At 38.6% G+C, this 25232-nt stretch overlaps 1 protein-coding gene and 1 pseudogene across 3 annotated transcripts; both read right to left on the bottom strand.

The window, feature by feature from the left end:
* Positions 1–5996: 5996 nt before the first annotated feature.
* On the bottom strand, positions 5997–7737 carry LOC104587328 (protein SENSITIVE TO PROTON RHIZOTOXICITY 2 pseudogene; annotated as a pseudogene). The gene has a single exon (XR_016083014.1). The product of XR_016083014.1 is annotated as a protein SENSITIVE TO PROTON RHIZOTOXICITY 2 pseudogene (transcript).
* A 4003-nt stretch (positions 7738–11740) lies between these two features.
* On the bottom strand, positions 11741–21678 carry LOC104587329 (uncharacterized). 2 transcript variants are annotated; one of them, XM_010244887.3, is made up of 7 exons: positions 21235–21678; positions 20552–20795; positions 19177–19327; positions 17700–17756; positions 17505–17583; positions 12099–12193; positions 11741–12015 (listed from the first exon to the last, which is right to left on the bottom strand). In XM_010244887.3, the coding sequence occupies exons 1-7, from the start codon at positions 21473–21475 to the stop codon at positions 11908–11910; spliced, it is 975 nt and encodes a 324-aa protein (XP_010243189.1). In that variant the 5' UTR covers positions 21476–21678; the 3' UTR covers positions 11741–11907. The 2 variants fall into 2 exon arrangements, with proteins under 2 accessions (XP_010243189.1, XP_010243190.1); XM_010244888.3 differs by having other exon boundaries at positions 21274–21606.
* Between the last annotated feature and the right edge of the window lie 3554 nt (positions 21679–25232).

The following is a 25232-nucleotide window of genomic DNA, read 5'->3' as shown; positions in this document are numbered from 1 at the left end:
TACCTGAACCTAAAAGAAAGAAATTAGGACCAAAAACCTGTGACTGTGTGTTCATAGGTTATGCACAAAATAGTGCGACTTATCGATTCCTTGTGATTAAAACAATTGAAAATGTTGTCGAAAGTAACACAATAATAGAGTCCCGTGATATAGAGTTGTTCGAGCATATATTCCCTTGGAGAAAAGAAACATTAAATAGAGAACCTTCCCAAAACCAAGTTAGAAACCAAGAACTAGTGAATGCTCAAGAAACTAGGACTTTACTTAGGAAAGACCCAAACTTAAGGAGAAGTAAAAGACAAAGAAGAGAAACAAACTTGGGTGATGGAATGTTCACATTTCTGGTGGACAAGGACCCAATAACTTATCAGGAAGCTATAGCTTCACCTGATGCAGTATTTTGGAAAGAAGCCATAAAAAGTGAAATAGACTCATTAGTCACTAATCACACCTGGTAACTTGTAGATCTCCCACCTGGAACTAAGGCACTAGATTGTAAGTGGATTTTTAAGAAAAAACTAAAACCAGATGGCACAATAGATAAATTCAAGGCCAGGTTAGTTGCTAAGGGGTTCAGACAAAAGAAATATATAGACTTCTTTGACACCTACTCACTGGTTGCAAGATTAACAACAATCAGTGTTTTGTTTGCTATAACATCCATTTACAAACTAATAGTTCATCAAATGGATGTGAAAACAATTTTCTTAAATGGGGAATTAAAGGAAGAAACTTACATTAGGCAACCTGAAGGCTTCTTAATGCCAAGACAAGAAATAAAGTATGTAAACTAATTAAGTCTCTGTATGGCTTAAAACAAGCTCCTAAACAATGGCACGAAAAATTTGATAATGTGTTAGTAACTAATGGATATAGCATAAATGATTTTGATAGATGTGTCTATAGCAAATTTGAAAATAATAAAGGAGTCATGATCTGTCTATATGTTGATGATATGCTGATAATGGGAACTAGTCTAGAGGTAGTAAAAGAAACGAAACAATTTCTAATGTCCAAATTTGATACCAAAGACTTGGGTGAGGCTGATGTAATTTTCGGGATTAAAATCCATAAAGAACAAGGAAACTTTATTCTCTCCCAATTACATTATGTAGAAAGTATTTTTAGGAAATTTGGACACTATGATTGTAAACCGGTTAAAACACATCTTGATTGTAGTATTCACTTAAAAAAACATGTAGGAGAACTTGTTTCACAAAAGGAATATGCGAGTATAATTGGATCTGTATCCTACTTAATGAACTGTACAAGACCAGACATAGATATAACTATGGGAAAATTAAGTCAGCATATTCATAATCCCGGAAATGAACATTGGGAATCTTTAGTAAGATTATTAAAATATTTAAAAGGAGCCATAAACTTTGGATTACATTACTCAGGTTTTCCTCCTATTTTAGAAGGCTTTACTGATGCAAATTGGATTTTAGATTCAAAAGATAGTACTTTCACTAGTGGATATGTGTTTACTGTAGGTGGAGGAGCAGTGTCATGGAAATCGGTAAAGCAGTCATGCAATACAAGTTCAACAATGGAGGCCGAGTTCATTGCAACAGAATTGGCAGGGTCCGAGGCAGCTAAGGAACTTGCTAGCAGATATATGGCCGCGGCTGGTTCCGTTCATATCTCTCCATTATGATAGCTAAGCAGCAATAGCTAGAGCCAAGAACCAGACGTACAATGGTAAAAGAAGGCACATCCGCTTAAGGCATAACCTAGTAAGACAATACCTCAGCGAATGTACGATCGCTTTGGATTTTGTAAGGTCTGAAAGGAACCTTGCAGATTCGTTAAACAAACCACAATATTCTAATGTGGTTTATGAGGCATCGATAGGAATGGGGCTGAAGCCCGTTATGAAGTCATTAGTGATGTACACCCAACCTATGTGAAAGGAAATCCCTGGAATTAGGTTGAATGGGTAAACACAAGTCACTAGATGACTTGGGAAAGCACTATCATTTGTGTCCCATTTCAGATGCCGAGGTAAGATAGTAATCACTGCAGATTGAGGAGGTTGAGCATGAGGCTTTTAATCAGTTAGGAATAGTGTGAGCAGTGCATACTAATAACTGACCTTAGTGAGTGTGAAGTATGGCCGCTTCTAAGAGAGATCTAGGGCTGACTCTCGAAAACACTCATGATTCCAAGAGGGGCACAAGGCCGAAATGCTCCAAAACAAAAGAACCACTAAAGAACTGGTGAGTTGAGTTGGTTGGTCGGTTAGCTAGTTATGATAAGGAGGAAAGGTTGAAGGAGTCTGACTCCACCCGTACTCTGTAACATAACCTATCATACCTAAGTGTTGATTGAAGTCCAAAAGACATCACCATGAATACTTTTCTCATTGCGATGCTCAGATTGTTCGATCTTCTTGTAATTTTGAATCTTGTGGGGGATTGTTGGAGGGAGATTCAAATTTACAAGAATCTCTCTCCTCCCTCTTTTATTTTTGTCATTTCCTCCCTTGAATGACTCCTTGTCCTACATTGCTTGGGAAAGGAGTGAGAGTAGAGTATATTTGTAGTTTTGCTCTCTCTATGGGTAGGGACCCATAGGAGGAGAGGACTATAGATATTCCATGCATGTGGGTGGGGGGGGGGGGGGGGGGGGGTTGGGGGTGCTTTTCACACGCGCGCGATGAGCCAGGTCGGGTCGGGTCGGGGCGTGGGCGTGGGCGTGGGCGCGCGATGCACTGAATCATTTGTTTTATCCGAATTACACCTTTTCAATTTTAAAACGTGTTTCTTCAAATTGAAAATTAATTTTTAAATAATTTGTTTTCCTTTTTTTCTCGTGTCTCTTCTTCCTCTCCGAATAGGTGAACTGTTCTGAAGAGGCTCCTATCTAGAAGGACACATCTGTGGCCATTCGGGTCTGAGAGCACTCTATAAAAGAATGCTGGTCGACCGAGTCAAGTAGACACCATTTTTGACTTTCTTTTATCTGAGAAATCTGAGCATCAATCTTCAATGGTTCGCAGAGGTCTGGTAAGAGAGTGCATGCCTACCAGTGGCCTGTGGGCTGTTTTATCTTGGTGACTGGTTTGCGATCACCCGGCTGCACCGTAGGGGGAAAATACGGTTTTAAGGAGAGTGACCAAGTGGCACGACTCAGCCCTCCATCTTCCTGTAATTTCCAATTTCGAGTTCCTGTAACAACTTAAAATCACTGCAACATCGATAAAGGAAAGCAATTACCGATAAGTTCCACTTGCTATCTCTTTACTATTTTTCAACATATTCTACAAGCTGGAGAATCCATTTATATATATATATATATATATAACGAAGGAACATGATTTTGTAAATTTTAAAGGTATATAATGATGGAATAACTCAAAATATATATGAATTATCTTAACAGTATGTAATTTCCATAAAGTCGATCCATGCATGTTTTCCCATCTTACCGACTCTTTTGGACACATTGGGTTGAGACTATTGTATAGATATGTCCATGCTGCAACATTGCATTATGCACATTATTAATGTATGTCCCTCCATCCAAGTTTCAAGACAGCCATGCCCCAGTTGATCTTGAACCAATAAAATTCTTCACGAGGAGGTTTGAAACTCTTTCTACCAGTTGACTATGGCAATGAGTTTAATTGTGGGACCTATATTTATAGCTAGCCACCGACCAAGACAAGATTGTTTATTAGGAAATAATTAATTAACTTTCGTATTGATGGAGGGCTGGTTATTGTCATGCCTTGATAAGGTTAAGGCCTTTATTATCTAGATCTGCTTACCAATAATTTACTTTTCACAGTCTTATAACAAGGGTTGCTAATTATATATATATATATATATATATATATATATATATATATATATATATATATATGTATATGTGTGTGTATGTGTGTGTTTTCTTTTCAAAATCATAAGTTCAATATTAAGGCAATTGGCCAGAATTTTCTTTAGTATTCTTTATTAGGAAGACTAATAAGTGGGTACAGTTAGGTGGTGTTTGATAAATCTGAAAAGTCAAAATGATATTTTTGTGTTTGAAATTTGAAAAGAAGTATATGTGCTTTTCTACTTTTTAGAGGCTCTGAATTCATAAGTTTGTTTGTGTTCGATCAACCCTTTACCATCTGGAATTCATCGATTTTACTATTTTACCCCTAGAACATACTATTTGGAAGTGTTGAGTTCAATTTGCATTATCTCATAAAAAATAATTTTCAACCTCAAAATAATATTGAAACAATACAAGTAAAAAATAATAAATTAATAATTAATAAATGAAACAATTAAAATTAAAAAAAATTAACGACTATAGTAAAAATAATTAATAATTAATAAATAACACAAGTAAAATTAATAAAAATATTAAAATAAGAAATAATTAATAATTAGTAAAAATAATTTATAATTAATAATAATTATTATTATTACTCAACGAACTGCCTCTACAACTTGTAGTGGTGGTGGCGGTGGTGAGAAGATAGGGGAGAGAGAGAGAGAGAGAACCGTCGTTGCTGCAAGTTGCAACGATGTTGGAGTTTCGTTTAGATCATTGTGAGGGTTCAAATGACCTACTAGCTTATATGAAGGGTAATCCATGTCATATTTAAATTTATTTGAGGACACTTATGTTCTTACATACCTTTGAATTATGTCTGACCGCATTAAGGACCTGCTCCACCTCTTAGGAATTAAGATCTGAAATTGGATATCAAATTTAGTAATAAGAGGGCATACCAAATGAAGGTGGGGTTTGAAAAGCAACATTTTCAAATTTTAGACGTTTGAAAAGTGCAATGAAATGCCACCTTAATGTGGGTATTTGTGAAAATTCACAAGTGGTACAAACCTAGTATAGGTATAAATGGGTACTCGATTATCTGCTGTTTGTTGATGGAACTGATTATAATGGGGGTTTTGTTTTCGTGGACATATGGTTTATTAAGAATTTAGTCCAATTCCATATTTGATTAATGAATATCCAATAAAGTAAGCATGGGATGAATCTCGAATCTTGTAGAAAGTAAATCACTTTTTTTTTCCTTTTATTTTCGTTTTATATATTTGCTTGCAATAAAGTTTAGATCCAAAAATTTGTAATTATTGTATTTTTATTATTTATTATCGTATTTTCATTATCACTGTATTTTCAATATTTGTGTATTTTTGCTATAAATTTTCATGAATTATTGGAGATTAGACTATTAGTTTAACTAAAATTAAGAGTGTTCATGGGTTTGTTCGGTTTAGTTATAGGCATTTTGGTAACCAGATCGACTTGGTTATGTTGGGGAGTTGGTTACTTGGAACTGACTAACCTTTAGTGAAAACTAGTCAACTTGGGTTGTATCAGTTTTGGTTCGTTGGTTCAAAAGATTTAAACTTAAGAAATTAAATTAATTTTTTTTTAAAAAAATACAATGGTATTATTGAAAAATAAATTTAAAAATTAAATTTCTGATATAAAATATTTTAGACTAAGAAATATGAGATTTTTCTCACTTTCATGTATTATATATACATATACATATATACATACATATATATATATATATATATATGTATGTATGTATGTATGTATGTATGTATGTATGTATGTATGTATGTATGTATGTATGTATGTATGTATGTATATTGAGTAGTTCCATTTTTGGTCAATTTACAAATGGCTAAAGTAAAACAGATCCAACTTGGTCGGGGTTGGGAAATTGTTGAACCAAGCCGATTGAAAATACTAGAAAATCGACTAACTTGGGGCGAACTAGTCGGGTTGGTCGGTTTCATCAGTTTGATGAACAACCCTAGATGAAATTAATTATTGTTATTTTTGTATTGTATTGAAATTATTAAAAGTAGTATATAAAATATAAATAATTATCGATTATTTAAAAAGTTAAAAATATGAAACAGTTGTTTACTCATATGTGTTTCTATTGTTTAACTTTCGCTTAACAAATCTTGTGCACCACATGGGTAAACTAAGAAAACGTATACGATAACCAAATTTAGTTGTTGCAATTTCTCTCGCGATTAATTCATTTCTCTACTCATCACTATCAATGCCGCATGCATATACCTAGAAAGTGAGAGATCCCCCACACTTGACCTATTGCCATGGACCCTATTAGACAAACAAACCTGTCCATGGCACCTTTGAATCGAACCTTGTTATTAGACACTTGAAAAAAAAAAAAAAAAAAAGAAAAGAAAACCAGGAAAACATCAACAGTTTCCAAAAACCAACATCTAATGTAATGATCAAATACACAAGCCGAATATTGGTGAATGTAATGAATTTATATAAAAAGGAATGAAACTTCAAAGGAATAATAATATTAATGTCCCGGCATCGTCTTCACCTCCTGTTATTTCATTGGCCGGATTTGCACGGTCTGGTTGTCAAGTTTCCCTTGCTTTATTATGCAATCACCCGCCGGAGCATGGCCGACGAACAAAGCAACATGACCCAGAAGCTTGTCTTTCCTAGAGAACGTCGTGCCACACGTACACTGCCACTTGAGTTCTCCACAGTGCTTCTCATGGGTGCGGAGATCGGATAGCACAGAGAACTGCTTCTGGTTGCACCTGTTACAGACATACATCTTGGGGCAGTGGCTCCTTTTGTAGTGATTCTTCACACATATCATAGATTTCAAGGGTTGGAACTTGGCGTGCTTCCTGTTCCACCTGCATCCCTCCTGTGGACATGAATAATATTTCCTGGCCACCAATTTCGTCGAATACTCTCTGCATTCCTCCGAATTGTTTGCGTTCTTCATGGGGTTGCTTAGAGATGCACTTGTCTTGTATTCATCTCCATGTGCTCTCATATGCATTCTCAGATTTGCGTCTCGCTTGAATCCCTTCCCGCAGATTTGACAATAATGTGTGAATTTGGCCAACAGATCTGCCGCCTCCAATTCGATAATTTCACAGTTTTTTGGTGAAAAACCATGTAATCCCCCATTACTTTCAACCCCATGTGGCAATTCTTTCTCTCCTGCATCTGCATCGTTGTTGTTGTTGGTGGTGGTGGTGGTGTTGCTACTGCTGATGGTAATACTGTGTTTATGGTTGTTGCTAGTATGAGTCTCATTGTTACAGTTATCGCCATACCAATCAAGATGTTCACCGGCGGTGAAGAAGCTTCGTTCAGCTTCTACCATCTGGACCTCCCGACCACAGGCAGCGGCAGCTGGTTGCGCCTCGCCACTGCTGTTAGAAACCTTAACATGCCGCTGGTGCAATTCATGGCTGTTGATGTTGTTGACCCCAGTGGAACCAAGAGCCAGCTGCTGACAAGTGAACATCATGGAAGAAGCAGTGATGATGATCTCTTGAATGAGGGTGCCCATGCCGGCTATGGCTAGGGCGGCAGCTTCAGGTTGGCCTTGATTGCTTGAGATAACGACGCCGACCAGAGATTGCAGCTGCAGAACCTTGTCCCTGAGATGGGAGAAACTGTACAGGAGAGCGTTGGACTGAGTCTCTGCAACGGAACTCTCCTCCAGAGAAGAGGACGCCACATCATCAGCCATCCCAAACATCTGCAATCCCTGAGAGACATTTTGGTAGCATGAAGTGGCCTCTGAAATCATCTTCCACCCTTACTTTGTCCCCTTCAAACTGCCTTAATTTCTTTTGATAATAATATCTCTTTCTCTTAGTTTGCAACTGGATATGAACCTCAATTTATGTCTCTCATTTTCACAAGAGGCTGCTAAGAAATCCCGTCTCTTGCTGTTCAGATCGGGAGAAGAAACAAAATAGTCACTTTTTTGACTTGAGAGAGAGATATAAATAAGGTTGAAGTCAACTTGGGAGCTTTCAATCTATATAGGAGCATCCTCACTTAAACCTCCCTCAAATCTTGCCAATCCCACAAGAGACGAGGCTTGTATAGAATAAGGGTGTAGGAGAAAGTAAGATAATAGTTAAAATATGTGGACACAGCTTCACTTATTCGTATTGTTGGTCAATAATTTTGTTACTTACATGGACACAAAATGATATAGTATTAAAGTATTAATGTGTGTGCATCAATCCTCGCGCATGCGCTGATCTTTTCGATGAGTCACCTTCAAACTACATGACAACCCATTCACGTTAGTCGTTAGGTGTCACCTTCTCACCAGTTGGAAGGAAAATCTAACAGAGCCACGTACGTATATATTATCTCATGGCATAACCAACTGTATCTTTGCCAAGCCATGTAATATGGGCTGATGTAAAAAGATGCCCATGTGGTATATTGATTGTAGTTGATTTTAAATATTCCCATATTATTATTATTATTATTATTATCTTTTGAAAGGCTACACAACCGTAGGGAGGGGTATCCCCAATCCAGGTGCAGGCAGGATTTGATCCTAGGTCTCTCTTTCGATTTGTACGAAGCCTTATCAACCAGCTGATTGGCATCATATACTACTTTCAGTCCTCCATGAAGGGAGAGGAGGATCACCACACCACCGGGTGGTGTGGAGAACATGGCATCATAAGCACAGTTGAAGTTTATGGCTCTCTTAAACATCATCTTAGGGAACTTTTCCCTCCTTGAAGGAACAAAGTTTTTTACACTCTGGTTGGACTATTTCTTTTTTCATTTTTAATATTTTTATTATTTAGGGTAAATTATAGACAACCACCTTATATTTGGGGTCTAGTGACACTTAAGCCCCCAAATTTTGCCCTGCAACAAAAACCCCCTGAATTTCTGAATTCCAGCACTTTGCCCCTGCTGTTAGCATTCTATCTGTTAACTAAAATACTAAACCCTCAAATTATCCTTATTTTATGAGATGTTTTAGCCTTTTGACTTACGTTTTACTAAAATGCTAACTCTCACATGTTTACCTCAACTTTCTTTCAATAATGTTCATGTTGAGAACCTTAAGAACGATTTGTACTTGGGAATGATTATTTTCATCATTTTGTTATTTAATTTGTTGCTGTCATCTCGAACAGGCAATTTAAAATTTGATTTTCACTGTCAATACTATTAAAGGGTCAGAGGGCAAAGTGCTGGAATCTGACAAATTAGGAGGAGGGGGGGGGGTGTTGAAGAACAAATTTCGGGGGGAGGGGCAAGAGGGGGTTTATTTTCCCTATTATTTATTTATTTATTACCTTTTTTGTAGTAGTGAAAAAGCACGAGGGGTTAGGAATCATGACCGGTGCAATTTTTGTGCTGCTGCAAGTCAATTGGACCATTTTGTCATCTTTTGAACAGAAGCTAGCAATTACGCAACCGATTTATGACTATTGAGAGTCTGGATCTGTTCTTCACACCAACCTCACAACACATTCCAGGCACACTTCGGGAACATCTCTCATACTGGTGTTATTATTAATGAGATGTTTCCAATACATGGTCGGCTGTGCTGTGAGGTGCACTCTGAGGACCAAATCCCTATGAACACAAATGGAGAAATTCAAGCAGAACTTATTGTGTTGATTGAGGAAACCTATGAACACAATTGGGGAAATTTGAACCATGGCATCTCAAGGGGCATTTGACAAACATATGAAATTAAGATTATTCTATAGCGTTTTCCATCTTTGAAATGTATTTATTACCTAAAAGATAATAAATAAAAATTGAGATTAGTTCATTTCTTGCAATCCTAGATTACATGATTTTAAATTATTCCAAGTCTACATGAAGACTAGTAGAATCGTAAGCTCATGTCTACACGCCTTGGATGACTTCAACTTGTGGCTCATTTCATATACTACAGGAATAAGACTCCATTTCCATGTGGCTACAAACGCCCCCACAAGGAATCTGTATTAATCAAAGCTTCAATTTTGTTAACAAAGAGAATCGACCGTCCAATTTGTTATTTCTTTTTCAGTGATTTTAGTCCGTCAATGGATCGGATAATGGCTACGATCAAATCCGATTTACCTAGATAAGGATCAAATCTGGAACTACTCCTGTCCCACCCAAGTAAAAGTTTTACGTTCAAGTTCATGGGTGTAGTTTTGTCCATCATATCAAACAACTATCTAAATGCATCTTGACCATATATCCAGAATTGTAGTTGCATATTACTATAATCCGACCCATTTGCCCGTAGACCATCTGCCAGACTATGGTATCGTTTCAAAAATATGTAAACTGCGTATACATATATTTCTAAATGTTTCATATTTCTTATATAATTAATAAATATGCATTATATACATAAATATATATATATATATATATATTTAATATATAATATATTATTGATCATTTAAAATATAATATTATATATATTATATATAAAAAACCAAAAAACCGATAGTTATCCAAACCGATCAACCGATAGAACTCATTCATTTTCAAAAAATAGGCCCCACCGAACCGTGAGCACCCCCAAGTACTAGACAAGGGAAGTGAGAAGAGGGTAGGTATATTTTCAAATGTTTTATTTTTATTTTTTATTGTTTGCTTGCTGCAACTTGACCTTAACAACCACCGAGAGTCTACATCTTCCATTTCGATCTTGCTTCAAACCAAACAGGCCTTAATAGCTGGATTCGGAAGCTGATATATTATCCACCCTTTTTGAAGTCTGAAAGTTAACGAAGTAATGGGAACATGCAGAATGCAAACAATTAAACCCGCTAAGAAAGGATTAGGCATTTACTTAATGATTCATTAAGCCTTTGAAAAACAAGTGAACGTTGAATCACTTCTATTGGATGTTGGAGTTATTGATTTATTGAATGCGAGTATAAAACAGTAATCATAAATTAATACATAATAGATTTCTGGGGGGTGATAAACAAGTAAGGTAAATAGAATTTAAAGGTTTAATAAACCTTTGGAAACCTCTTTCTTCTTTAATTAAAGGATAAGAAATGGTTAATTGGACGTAGTTTGTTTGCTGTTAGGTGCTCTTATTCTCTACGAAATCATATAAAAGCCTCATAGTCAAACACCTTGCTCCAATCTGCAAGAAAACTGAAAAATATTTGAATATCGTGCTTGGCACACGCCAACCGGGCCACACTGGACCTGGACCACATAATCCTGTCTGCCTCCCCCGCTTGAATGATAGCCTTTATTTTGTTAATACGAATTTCAGACACATTTGCAATTCTAGGAACCAGACCCCAACTCAGACTCGGTCCGTTGAGGCCTCCCTGGCTCCTGATTTGAACTCCAGAGTAATATGGGTAGACCAGGATTCTTTTTTTTTTCAGTTGGATAGACCAAGTTGATTTCTATAGATAATCTTCATTTTCATATATTCCTAAAAAAGTAGATTCCAACTTTGATCATTGAAGGTTGAATTGATCAAGTTCTATCTTGGTCAATTTAGGTAGTGGACACCGAGTTATCCTTGATTTGGTCCACAGCCAAGATGACCCTTCTGTAGGGGCCATTACTTGGTCTAATGGTAAGATCTCGGGCTGGCATGCATGAGAAATGTAGGTTCAAGTCTGATTGTCCGAGGGTGGTTATTTTGTGCAAAAAAATGCCGAAGGTTAGGACGTACCTAGTCTACCCCTCCGAAGACCCCATATAGTTGGGACCAACATCGGGTAATGGCCAAGATGACCCCTCTGTGGACCAAGACCCAGTCAGCAACTGAGTTAGTCGGATGGATGAATATCTCAATCCTCCTGGTTTGTAAGGTTTGCAAGTTCTCATGTATGGAATGTTTTTATAACCATCGAGAAGAATTGGTACTATGTGTGAAAACAAGTAAACGACTACAATGATACAAAGATGCAAAGATCACCAGGGAGAAACACAGAGGTTAATCTTTACTGTGATGGCAATTTCCTCTTTAAAGGCACCACAAATATTAACCTAGGATTTCATTGCAATTATAAAGAATACCAAATTAATTTCAGTAATGTTGGAAGTACAAAGAAATTAGATACTGCAAACTCTAAAAGATTTAAGTAGTTCTTACGTGTGGAGTGAAAAAGGGGATCCAATGGGAGCTATAAGGCCAAGATGCCGCATTATCCTGAGTCTCCGTAGCTTCTTCACTGATCTGGTTGGAAATGTCCCCTCCTACAGAAGAAGAATGTGAATGCAATCTAAGTAAAGATAGAGTAATCAAGCACCAACAATGAAGAAATGCCTTAGCAACTCACATCAAAATGAACTTTCGGTTTCCTCTTCCTTTTTTCCCTTCCTCTTTCTACATGATCATCCTCTGTTCTGCTTGAATTTGATGCATTCCATTTGTCTGACAATCAGAAAGGGAAGTTAGGCTAGGAATAGAATGTAAGAGTAGCTTCCCAAGCACCTTGGTGGTTCAACCCTTGGAACTATAATACCTAATGAACTGGAAAAGAAGTGTTCACTGTTGCCTGCTATTAATATAATTCATGCAGCCAAAGAACCAGAGAGCTAAGGTCTACTACCTTACTAGGACAATCAAGAAATGCCAAGGTAGCATAACATGTGTTCTGATGTATATACATGGACACAATAGTTTCTTCTAGCCTTCCGATAAAACAATAGCATGCCGTCAATCAAAAGAACCGAATCACCCAGAGAGTACATGCTTGGGTGATTTGATTTCGATGAGCTCACGTGATTATAACATTTCCTGGTTACCCTCCAACAAGTAACAATCATGCTAATAATCAAATTTAAAACCAAATCACCTTGTGACTTGTGAGTGCATGCCTAGGTGATTTGGTTTCGACAGTTCACATTGTCACAACACTTTTTTGCAACCTTACAATTAAGGATAGACATTCTATCAATCAAATGAAAGACAAAATTACCCAATGCATGCATACTTGTTACCAGACCTGTTCATGGGCCGGGCCGGGCCGGGCTCGGGCCGGGCTTTTAGTGTTCATTAACAGAAAAATAATAGGCCCGAGCCCGAGCCCGGCCCGACCAACGGGCCTAGAACTTGGGCCCGAACCCGACCCTGATAAAAAGCCTGAAGCCCGAGCCCGAAGCCCGACCTAATAAAAGAAAATCAAAATTTTCCCTATTCAAATAGACATTATCTATTTTAATTCAGATGTTTTTTTCCCCTATTTAAATGAACAATGGGCCTACAAGTGAATCAACAACCTTCTCAAATCAAAAAAATTATTCAAATGGACATCACATAGGGTTTTTACTTATGTTTAACTATAGGTCGGGCCGGGTTTACTTAGGTTTAACTATAGGTCGGGCCGGGCCGGGCTCGGGCCGGGCTATTTTGGCAAAGCCCGAGCCCGGCTCGAATTTTATGCGGGCAGGGCTTTTTGGCCCGAGGTTAAGCCCGCGGGCCAAAAAGCCAGTTCAAGCCCGTCTGGGGGTCGGGCCGGGCCGGGCCGGCCCGTCAGGCCACCCGGCCCGTGAACAGGTCTACTTGTTACTATCCCAAGTAATACATGAATTACCTTATATCATATGATAAAATGGAGACTACCTCTAGGATCCACTACCTTACTAGGAATATCAAGAAATATGAAGGTATCCTAACATGTGGAGCAATGAGTTCACATAATCATAAAACTTTTTTGTGGCCTGTGAAAAAACCTAAACATTCTATATGTCAAAAGATAAATCAAATCACCCAGAGAGAGACCCAATATGAGTTCACAGTCACAACAATTTCTTGCGACCATCCAATAAAACACAAACATGCTGCTATCGATCAAATGAAAAACCCAATAACCTAGCAAAAGCATGTCTGCTATTGCTACACCAAATGATACGAGAACAACCCACTGTCATATAAAATAGAGACTACCTCTAAGATATATGACCTAACTATGACAATCAGCTGATACCAAGGTAGCTTAACGTGCAGAGTGATGCCTAGGTGACAAGGCACTCATGAAGAGTTGCCTTGCTTAATCACCAAAATATTTTTTACAGTGTTGTTTGATACTCTTAATTTTTTGAGATTATAATAATAAACAGGCATTATTAAACTAAATTATTCAGATTGAATTAAAAAACTAGTTTCTTTTTATTATTTTTCCTATTTGTTAGGGTTCAATCAAGATGTGTACTGCCTTGAACCCTCAAAGACTTCAAAACCTGAACCAATAAGCATGGAAGAACTCAAAGTTTTGTCCAATCAACACATTGATTTTCTTCTCCTTTCATCCTTCCTTTTCCTTTCTTCTTTTCCCAGGATAAAAATAGAGGCTTAGCTCCTCTATTTTCTGAAATTTCTTTTCTTTTTTTCCATTTTTTTCATGAATGTATTGAATTTCTTTGTTTTAAATGAAGTTTATACATTTTTTATGAAGATTATAGACAATTAATAGTGAAAGATGGTTGCTACCTGCTAACCTAGGGAATTACCCTAGAATTCATGTTTTTATTCAAAAAAAAAAAAAATCCCATCCTAGGCAACAAGATGCCCCCTATCTCCTAGCGTCACCTTGGTGCCTTGAAAACTATGTTTAGAGGGTCCCATGCTGGTCATTAGTCCAAGTTTTGCACAAGTGCAGAGCTCTAACCATTTTAGTCTCAAACGCGAATATGAGAAACATCTTGTTCCCTCCTAGACTCTTGATCTTCAGCTTTGCATAGCTGTGCCAAGCAAGGGGGGGCCATCTCTCTACCTCTCCAAAATTTAGGCAACTACCAGCAAACCAAATGATCAAACAGTTCTTGAGAAGATCCTCATGCTCTCTAATCCCCTCCTTTGAGACAAACACTTTGTTGTGAGCACCAAACACTTGAACCCTCGCATTTCCCACCTTGGAGACACCCCAGTCCATGATCAAACAATTTTCTATTTTTTGCTTGTTTTGAACTTCGTACCTCACTCCTATACCTTGTATAAAGCATATAATTTATTCATGTTGCGATGTGATGAAACCTTGCTTCCATGGACATAAATTTGTTAAAAAGTATGAACTTGATTATTAGATAAAAAATCATGGATTATTTTCTACTTTCTGGTAGCAATAACACTAAGTGGCATTAATAAATATGAATATTTTCCACACTGTTCTATTGTAATGTTTTGAAAATCGTAATCGTAAAGAAAGTTGAATCGAATCAAATCATGAATCGTATCGTAAATCGTAAGATTATTTCTATTTTATACAAACTTGTCAAAAAATTAAACATAGATATATTAAAAGGCTAAATATATATAGGAAAGTGATTTTACCCTATTTTTGGATCTATATCTACCATATATGTACTTAAAACAATAGAATTTATCACTTATACAATAGAAGCATAAGATGATATAATCATGTTTGACTTGAAAATCAAACAAATCTAAATACAATAGCCCTTTAACTTACATATGATAGAAAATAAACCCAATTTCCAGTCTTGAATAATGTAAATAAGCCATTTTCCAGTAAGGGCTTTAAAAAAAATCTCCCATGGCAAAACTAAACATAAGCACAAAAAGAAACAAAGTAGAGAATTAATTCTTAATTGAATTTATTTGAATCACAGTGAATCGTAAAAATCGTAGGATTCAAACAAAATCGTAAGTTTTTTGCAGAAAAGGATTCAAACATAAGATTCGAATCGAAACCCTTAGGATTCATGATTCAAATCGTGAATCATATCATAAATCATAAGATTTTGACAACTGTCTGAGCATTCCCTTATTTTAGCTCTTCCATTGTTCCCCCTTTCCCATAGATTTTCTTTTCTAAAATAGAAACCTGATTGAATACTAAAATCAACATGGCCTTTGAATTTCATATCCATGTACTGTTCACAAGCTGAGCAGATGAACCCATCAAATGAAGGGAACCTAGAAGCTCTCTTGCAAGGATGATCAAATGGATCAAATTATTGTGACTATTGGATCTATGCCAATATCTTTCTTGACCTGATAGTGACATTGATGTGATATTTTACCTAATAAGGAGTGCAAATGGGTTGCATTTGGATTAGATATACCAAGTTGGGTGGGGTTGGGTTGAGCATTTATGAAATTTTGAATGCATCTGAACCCTCACCCGAGCCTGATATAGTTGAAGTTCTTCAATTTGGGCAACTGAACTTGCACTCTTAGATATGATTCAATCAGATAACGTACTTGGTATATATGAATATTATCAGAATCTGATTAACTAGATTTAGATCCTATAGAGCCTAAATATGGTTGCCTAAAAGTGACTTCTATGAGACTTCAACTTAAATAGGGCAGCCCAGTACACAAGGCTCCCACCAATGCGGGGTCTGGGAAGGGGCAGATGCACACAGCCTTACCCCTGCAGATACACAGAGAGGCTGTTTCCAAGATTTGAACCCCGGTCACCCAAGTCACAATAGAGTAAACCAACCACTGTGCCAAGGCCCTTCCTCTTTCATGAAACTTCAACTTGCAACTTTTAATTAAGAATGCAACACTCAAATTAATTTTAATAAAACACAAGTTAATTACATATGCACATGTTGATTATTATCATATCAAGTCCTAACATGACCAGACAATCTTTTAAAACCCGACCTGCAGAGCGAACTTCTTTTATGTTAATCCCTGTTTAGTGGTTCAGCAGTTCAATAGTTCAGGCTAAATGTTTTGAACCATGATATCAGCATACTCATTGTTATGCAATGGATGGGTATTGTATCATAACCTGAGTGGAAAAGATCAATCTATACTAGGGATATTGCTATAATTATTAACCCCTAATTTAAGAAAGTAAAAAACTGATAAAAAGAAACCCCCTTTCTCTTTCTGTTTCTCATACTGGTAGATGGAAAGGGACATGCTGATCCAAGAAGAAGGTCAGAGGAACTTACTTGAGAAGAATCCTCTGCCATCAGCCAATGGGAAACACAGACAAGTTCTCTCTCTCTCTCTCTCTCTCTCTCTCTGCCTTTACATTTTTTTCTGGGAAGAACAGGGGTTTCCTTCCATGGTTCCACTTCTACCTAACCAAGTCTCCCTCCCCTACCTATCCCTCCCTCTCTCTCAATTTCCTTTTTTTTTTTCCAACTACCTCTGTTATATTTTTATTTTTATATATTTAAAGATTTAAGATTGCATATCAGTTATTCTTTTTGTTTTCTTTTATGATATTTCTCTCTGTTTTTTTTTGAACAGGAAATTTTCTCTCTATTATTTTATAAAGAGTTTTACATCGAGTTCAGGTTTATTTCTTTTAAGATATATATAAAACAGATTGAACCACATCCTGTGAAATTTGGGTGGGTCAGTTCAAAAATCCAGGTCTACAGGTTGTTGGCAAAGTTCATTTTTATTTATATATTTATTTTTTTAAGTTTGATGGTTGGGGGTGAGAGTGACCTGCTTTATGCTCTGGGAGACAGGTTGAATGGGCTGAACCAGGGATAAGAATGGTTTGGAAACACTGGGATCACATCAGGTGGATCTGGATTCAAAAACATCATTTATTTATTTTGGTAAACCAAAAACATTATTTATGGCACCAATATTCTAGATCTGTACCTAGGCCTAATCAAATTAGGTCAGGATCATATCCAGATAGTCATATGATATGTTACTTCTTTGAGTTCTACCCACTATACTGAACTTTTACACAAGTGGTCAAACTAGGAAAAAAATATAGATAGATCAAAGAACGCACCGGGTGTCTGGGAGTGCTGAATTTCAGGGTTTTCACCTGAGACTCTAAAGGGACTTGTGTGTTTCTTTCTATGCAAATTCTGCAATCAGAAGGGAATAAAATTAATCCACATTAATACAAAAACAGGTCATTGAGACTTTTGACAATAGAAGACTATCAACAAAAGAATGTATCATTGAGAGAGGCAGGATATACTTGTTTCAGAGCATCCTGAAATGATATAATAGGATTATAGCTCTTTACTCCAAAGCACTGAACAGAGAAAAAAAAAGTGTTTAGCATCTACAACAATATTGATTATTGAATGGATAATAATTTCACAAAGACCAACAACATAAAATTATTATGTGGTGAAATAAGTTGTTTAGAATACATGCAACACCAGATCTGTATCATCTGAACATGCATACATAGGTCGCAGCAACCAAATAAACCTAACTGATTCCATAACCTTTCTGAAAACACGATTCTAGGATTTTAGATGGTGGGGTTTGGTAAAATGATTAGGATCTCTACTGTCTAGATTCTATGGGATATTGCAGTGGGATTTTAGTATACAGATTTTCGATTTTATATTTCCATCCAAAAGCCCCTTTATGTCTATAACTTCTTTAACAGAAGCTGGACACCATCCATACTCACATCCTTAAACTGTGAAAGATTTCTCACTGGATCAACCCAAGCACAACAAAAAACACCTCAAACATTTAGCTCCTTCAACTAAATCATCAAACAGAGCTCAAAAGTCCTTTTGCACTTTGCAGCTTCAAAGACAACATGGCACCCATATCAAAAGTCCTTTTGCACTTTGCCTGCTGCATCAACTCTGCAACATTGCAAATCTTCAATTTAAATGCCTCTATGTAAGAGTGGTCCAACCATTTAAACTGTCCAACAGGAGATTCTAGTATCTGTATTTTTCCAATTTACACATTACTAATTAGTTATTACCCATTGTTTATTGATCTTTTCAATTAATATTGAGATTAAGAATAATACTAAAAATCATAATATTAATAGATAATAAAATATTTATATGTGGGATGTGTCCATGCATCCTACTTTTTTAGGTTCACAAGAATTGGACTTCAGGATGTTTGTCAGATTCTGATTCCTATGTTTCTATCCATGCAAAATTGACTATAATATGGCCATCAGAAAGTCAGCTACTTGTGATACGAAGTTGTTAGTTAAGAATGAGATAGGTTACTGCCTCTAAGAACTCATTGACTATTTGAAATTCCAACCCATAAGGTATCTTCCTTAAGAAGACCATATAATTTTGGGTTCTTGAGGAGGATATGATACAGTGTGGATGTTATAATCAATTTCAACAAAGCAGATGTTAATCTATCTCTCCGATGAAACTAACTCTCAATGCATTTTGTCTATTACCTTGTACTTTTCCCTTTTTTTCTCCTCTTAGAATCTTTCTATTGTCTAAATTATACCACTTTCTGGATGGGATGGCAAAATACAATGCATATGAATTTGAAGACTGACTCATCTAGAGGGCGACCTACCATTTAGATTGCCTGGACTTGACCATAAACCACATCATAGTTTTAGCATTCATCACTATATATCTTCTGCATCTTACAGTTTTCTAGTAAAATTGCAAATTAACCAATTCAATTGTAAGCAAATTCTGAAGAGTGTAATTTTCACCTACTTCTAAAGGCCGCCACATCTGGCATGCTCTTTTTGCCCATACTACACTTCCTGGAGTCCAAACATCATTGCTTTCTGTAACTGTTGATGTAAATTTATCAGGAGTAAAAGATAATGTTCCAGTAGTAGCACTTCCTTGTTTTCTAACCTTCCTGAACAAAATAGAAGTTGTCTGTTATTAGAACTAAAAAGTTATCCTACTTTTAAAAAGTTCAAGGAAATGAAAAGGGTAAAGGAAAGCATTCTTTATCATTGTTTCTTAGAAGAATCATTAAGGTCTCAAAACAAAGTTCAACGTATTAGTGCTCAAATTGACTTGCCAGTACATTTGGATTCTTATCTGAATAAAGGGAGAGTTTAATATATAATTCAAACTTGGTGCGTATGGGAGACTTATGAACTAAAGTTTTGCAGCATCTATTTGCTGATCTACTGTGGCACAAAAATCTAGAAGGGAGGGTAAAAGGGTTGTGCAAGAGAAGAAAGAAGACAGAGAAAGGGAAAAAGCTACCTAGGTTAGGATTTGAGAGTAAAAAAGAAATATTTCAGTTTTTTAAAAGTGGTAATGGGTACTACCGATTGCACACGGTGCGACTTTACATGAATTTCAGTTAGATGGAAGATCCATACTTGGTAACCAGCAAGGGTCACAGCATTAACGAACCAGCAGATCCGTACTTGTCTAGAATAGACACTCAAATGTAGTCGACCAGAAGTATAATGGTTCTAGTCCATTTGATTTGTGAGTTATCTGAAAAGTTGAGATTATTATATAGCTGACTCACTCTTAAGCATCTGAATCTGATAAGGTTGAATGAAAATACCTTCACAGGGAGAATAATTTCATTAAAAAACAATTGTACTTAATCTGTTTTAACTGCCACATGACAGAGGAGGTAATTTGGTCCAGCTTTCTGGATTAATGAAACTGATATTGAAGAATCATGGCTAACTAATTCAGTAAACTGGTGGTGGTTCAATAATATTGCTATCAAAACTACTATGTTTTTTTTGTTTTGATAATTGCTATCAAAACTATTATGTTTTATTGACAGTTAATATATGATGACAATAGTCATTCAATCTCAATGACATTTAGGCCATTAGATCTCCAACATGGGCAAACCAAATTATTGTGGATCAATTGCTACCTGCACCATGTAGCAAAAAGCATAAAGTTCTTGTTTCTATTTCTGGATCTTGAAAATGAGGAATTTGATTACATTATGTTAAAGGTACAACAAATAATTTATAGGAAGATAGTAAATCAATAAATTCTATCCATGCAGTTAGAAATTGTCTCAACACATCAAAATGCTACTTTCAGAACAAGTTACGCTTGTAAGATTGCAACGCCACAAGGTTATGAGACAAACCTATTATCTGAGAAGCTCAACAGTGCATTATGAGAACCTGATTCAACTTCAGTAAATTGTACTCCAATTGAGTTTGAGAAGAGATGCTCCAGTCCCTTGTTCTTGGACATACCACCTTGAACCAAAGGGAACTTAAGGATTTCATTTTGGTGACTGGAAATAGGATCCTTACAGCGTTGCTCCATTCTAGCTGTTGTGATGCTGGAACAACCATCTTTGAAGCGTGAGTGATCCAGCATGGAACCTAAGGCATCAAACATTCCAAAACAGAAGCCTCAATTTTTTGAATGAAATTTCAACATGTAGAAACTGCTAGACACTAAAAAGGCAATCTATGAAGAAAATTTGTTCTGGACTCCATAGTACTGCTGAATGATTAGATCGCCTTTCATGATTTAATCCCATCTCATTGTCAAGGGAGAATAAGAAACAGAACAGAGTTGCGGACTTGATTGTTCAATAAACGCTATATCAAATACTGATTCCATGTATAACTACAAAGAATTAATTAAATTGGTGATCAAGCGAGCACCAGAAGCAAATATATCATTGGCAAACAAAAATTTAACCAGGAACTCAACCCAGAGGATTGAATGCAACTCAAAAACAAAGTTCAGCTGAGCAACTAAACAAATCGAGGAATTTAAAGATTGGAAACAATGCAATGAAGGAGACAAACGAACCACGACGACGGCGATAGGTAGAAGGGCAAAGGCGATTACCAGCAGCGGTGGTGGCGGCAGCATCGAGAAGGGGAGGAGAAAGTGAAGGTGGGGCAGAGGATGAGGATGTGGACGGCGAGCAGGCGAAAGGAGAGAAGTCGGTGCGGGGTTTAGGGGTACGGCTTCTGGATTGTTGGCACAACTTTGGAACGTGAACATGCTCTACTTTCTCATTCTTTCTCTCTTTGGCTCTCTTCGCCATTATTGTTATCTCAAATTCTGTTTCTTTCGAAGGGGATTGCAGAGAAAGAAGATCGAAAGAGAAGCACAGAGAGAGGGAGGGGGGAGAAATGTCGAGGGGGAAGAAAATACAAGAGGTATGTATTTTGTCAAGGTGAGACGGAAATTGATACTTGAACACAGTACACTGCTGTAGTACTCAGGATCTACCCACAAACTGTTCCCACTTGCCAACCCAAAACTGGCAGAGATATTTCCAATGCGCAGCTGTAATGTCTTGTTAGTAGAATTGTGTGAACAGCAAGTGGGTAGCAGATCGGAGCACCCTTTCGACCTGGCCTTCATTTTTATCCACCCGGAAAACATTTGGAGGAAGCTCACAGAGTCACAGTCACATGTTTAGGTCTTTGGCGGGTCTGTTGGGTCTAGGCCTACGTGTTGCAGCCTAGGAGGCTATTAGGCCCTACAATTTGCCACGTGCTAAGTCTATTTAAGAAAATTGATCACATGACTTTTGGTTTTAGTGTCATCTTATTTGAAGTTCTTATTCTCAGAGTTTTTCTTTAAACCACAGGATTATTATTATTATATGATCTCCACGGTGAACGTAGAGGACTTGAACCGGGGGAAATTAGCCAAATCATCCTGACACGTGGCTGATTGCAATATGATGCTGACGAGGGCCTAGTATTTCGAGTAGAGTCATAGAAGATTTGGATACATTGACCGACCAAATGTTGTTAACAGTCGCCCAGTCCTGAACCGTGGCCTTTTCCGACAAAAGAAGTGCTAAAAAATTGATGGACTGAGTGAGAGAGAGAGAAGCTAGATTATGGAAATGGACATGCTAAAACATAATATTTCTTTGTCATTTTTTTGCCCTCAAAAAAGCTACACTTCATTACTACGAGATATAGAGTCCGGATCTCCTGCCCTAGAAAGTAGAAATGGTGTGGGCAGTGATTCACTTCCAATAAGAAATAAATACATCACGGTTACCTTGTTTATAGAACAAACGGTAAAATTAATTAAAAAGGAAAAAGTGAAAAAATGAGAGGGAGTCCTTTGAGACTTGTCTTCTATATACTCCGAGCAAAAACTCCATAAGTGAACGACTGAAGGTGCTATCCACCATTGTAGGAGGCCTTCTTGGGTAGGATAGAACTATAAGAGGCTCTCTTGAAGTATTCTCAGACATGGAGGACGAGGATTGGGGTGATATCTCCCGACTAGGAACAATTCCAACAGTCTCCCCATTCTTCTTGATTTTCCAATAAAACCTATATTCTCTTAGTAGAATTCAGAACTAAAGTTCAGGCCTGCTCAGTAGGATGGGAAATGGTGGTGCTTAGACAGATTCCATATATATATATATATGATGATGATGATGATGGAGGGGAATTTGGTATGACCTCGTGACAGTGAGACACGTGGACGTGACTCGGCATAAATGATAAATCGACATAAACAGATCAGCACGTGGGCGTGATAGCGCAGGTGACAATTCAGCAAGTATCAGCTCGCAGCAGAGTGAGCTCGAGTACGCTGATATCCCGAGCTAAAGTTACTTCGGGCTAAGATCATCTCAGTTCGCGAACTGAACAACAATGCCTATTAGTTCGTGTCAACCCAACCCAAGCGAATGAATCACCTCGAAGACGACTTGGCCCAGACAAGACCACCTCGGCACAACACCGATATCTCGCTACAAGTAACTCGCCTTTGGTTAGCTCGCTGCAAGGCAACTCATTATCAGGTAGCCCAATGTCTCGCGGGAAGCTCCTTGTCCGGCAAAACCGTACCTGCCAACTCTGAGGACTACACTCATGCCCCTCGCCTGGTGGCGCCGTGCCTGTCAATCCTGAAGGTTGTCCCCTAACTGGCGGCGCCGTGCCTGCCAAGCCTGAAGGTTGTCCCCTGCCTGGCGGGACCGTACCTTACAACGGTCGCATTAGTCCACCTGCTCCCTAGTTCTGATAAAGACGGTCAGTCACTCCGAAAACGTTACCTGACAATGGATCCCGTCGCAGCAGGGATTTGCGGTCAGCCCCACCAAATCTGTCAGGGCACCAGTATATAAAGACTCTAGCTCCCCTAGGGGGAAGAGGTATCACGCAATCACCATTCTCTAGCTCTCTCATTTTCTTGCAATCTTATCTTTCTAGCTCACAACCGAGAACTAACTTAAGCATTGGAGTATTCCCGTCGGGTGAACCACTCCAGGCTCCTTAACTCTCTTCATGCAGGTCTCTTTCGCTCATCGCCAACTAAGAGCAAAATCACTTCCACCTAGGAGCGGTCAGATTGCGCATCATCAATTGGCGCCGTTTGTGGGAAACTTTCGAAAAGCCTTCTTTATCATCAACCATCGACATTAATGGCATCTTCTAGCGATGCCGGGCAGAACAACGAAATGAACACCTCTGGGGGGCAACTTCAGGCCCCCACCGTGCGTATCGGCCAGCTTACCGTGCCTCTTGGCACTTTCGGGGTCCCCACACTGAACCTACCCTAGGTCGCCGAGGCGGTGAACGCCCCACTCCCCTCTGCGGTGAACGCCACCTTCACTGAACCCTCCGTGGTTCCTCCCGCGGTGGGGCAAAATCAGCTGAGTGACCTAGTACAGTGTGTACGGGCCATGCATACCCAAATGCAGCAAGTCCAACAACTTCATCACTACCAGCAGCAAGTCCCGCATCATTTCTACCCGCAACAGTTCCCAACGCTGCAGCAAAACTGACAGTCAGCTCCACCGCGATGCCCAATCACGCCACAGAACAAGCAGCCACTGAATCCCCGCCGGAATATCTGCCCTCCTCGCCAAGGGGAGACCTCCCAAGCATCATCCCGTAGCAAGAGAGAACAAATAGCTCCCACCACCTCGCGACAACAAGGTAGAACAGAAGACACTCGCCCCACCAAAGCCAGTCCGCCCCAACGTGCGCAACCAGAAACCTCACTTATGGGTAACTGGTTCGAAGCCTTGGCTGCAAGCTCTGAGCGAGTCCCTTCAGCTCGCGGAAGCCAGTATCAGCCCGATTCTCACCAGGCCAGGACCTGGCCTGACAATACTGAAGCAAGCAGCACCAGTACGGGCCCCGCCAAGAAGCAGCGAAGATGACATCCCAAGGTGTGTCGTGCAATAATCCCCGAACGGCTCGCATAACCTGGCCAACCCGAGCAACCCAAAGGTAGGGCGGGAGCAAACTCGGAGGTTACAAAGGCCGCCCCTCTCCTCTTGGTGCCTTCCCCCCTCTCCTCTGAGCTCCTGGCAGCTCCCATGCCGAAAGACTTCAAGGTACCCCCTCTAGACAAATATGACGGGTCGTTTGACCCAAATAACCATGTGGACTCTTTCTAGTCCCAGATGCACCTCGCCGGGACTAGTGAAGCCTGCATGTGCGTTGCCTTCTCCACAACTTTCAGGGGGTGGAGCACACATGGTATAGGAACCTCCGGTCTGGAGCAGTCAAAAGCTGGGTGTAGTTCGTACAAATGTTCACCTCGCACTTCGTTACCAGCAAGAAGTGTCCAAGGTCGCAGGAAAGTCTCCTTAGCATATTTCAGAAAGAAGGAGAGTCCATCTGGATCTACATCAAGCGCTTCAACGACACCTGCCTCCTGATCCCGAACCTGGACCCCATTGTGAGACTCGCCACAGCAAAGAGAGGAGTCACCCACAGGGAGTTCAAGTGGCACGTGGTGGTGAACAAGCCCAAGGACATCACCGCATTCCTCAAGCTTGCTGACCAATTCATCGAGACCGAAGAGGAAATGAA

The sequence above is a fragment of the Nelumbo nucifera genome, chromosome 2 (assembly GCF_055504915.1).
Source record: "Nelumbo nucifera cultivar China Antique chromosome 2, China Antique-T2T, whole genome shotgun sequence".
NCBI lineage: Eukaryota > Viridiplantae > Streptophyta > Magnoliopsida > Proteales > Nelumbonaceae > Nelumbo > Nelumbo nucifera.
This window is presented reverse-complemented; position numbering and strand designations above follow the sequence as displayed.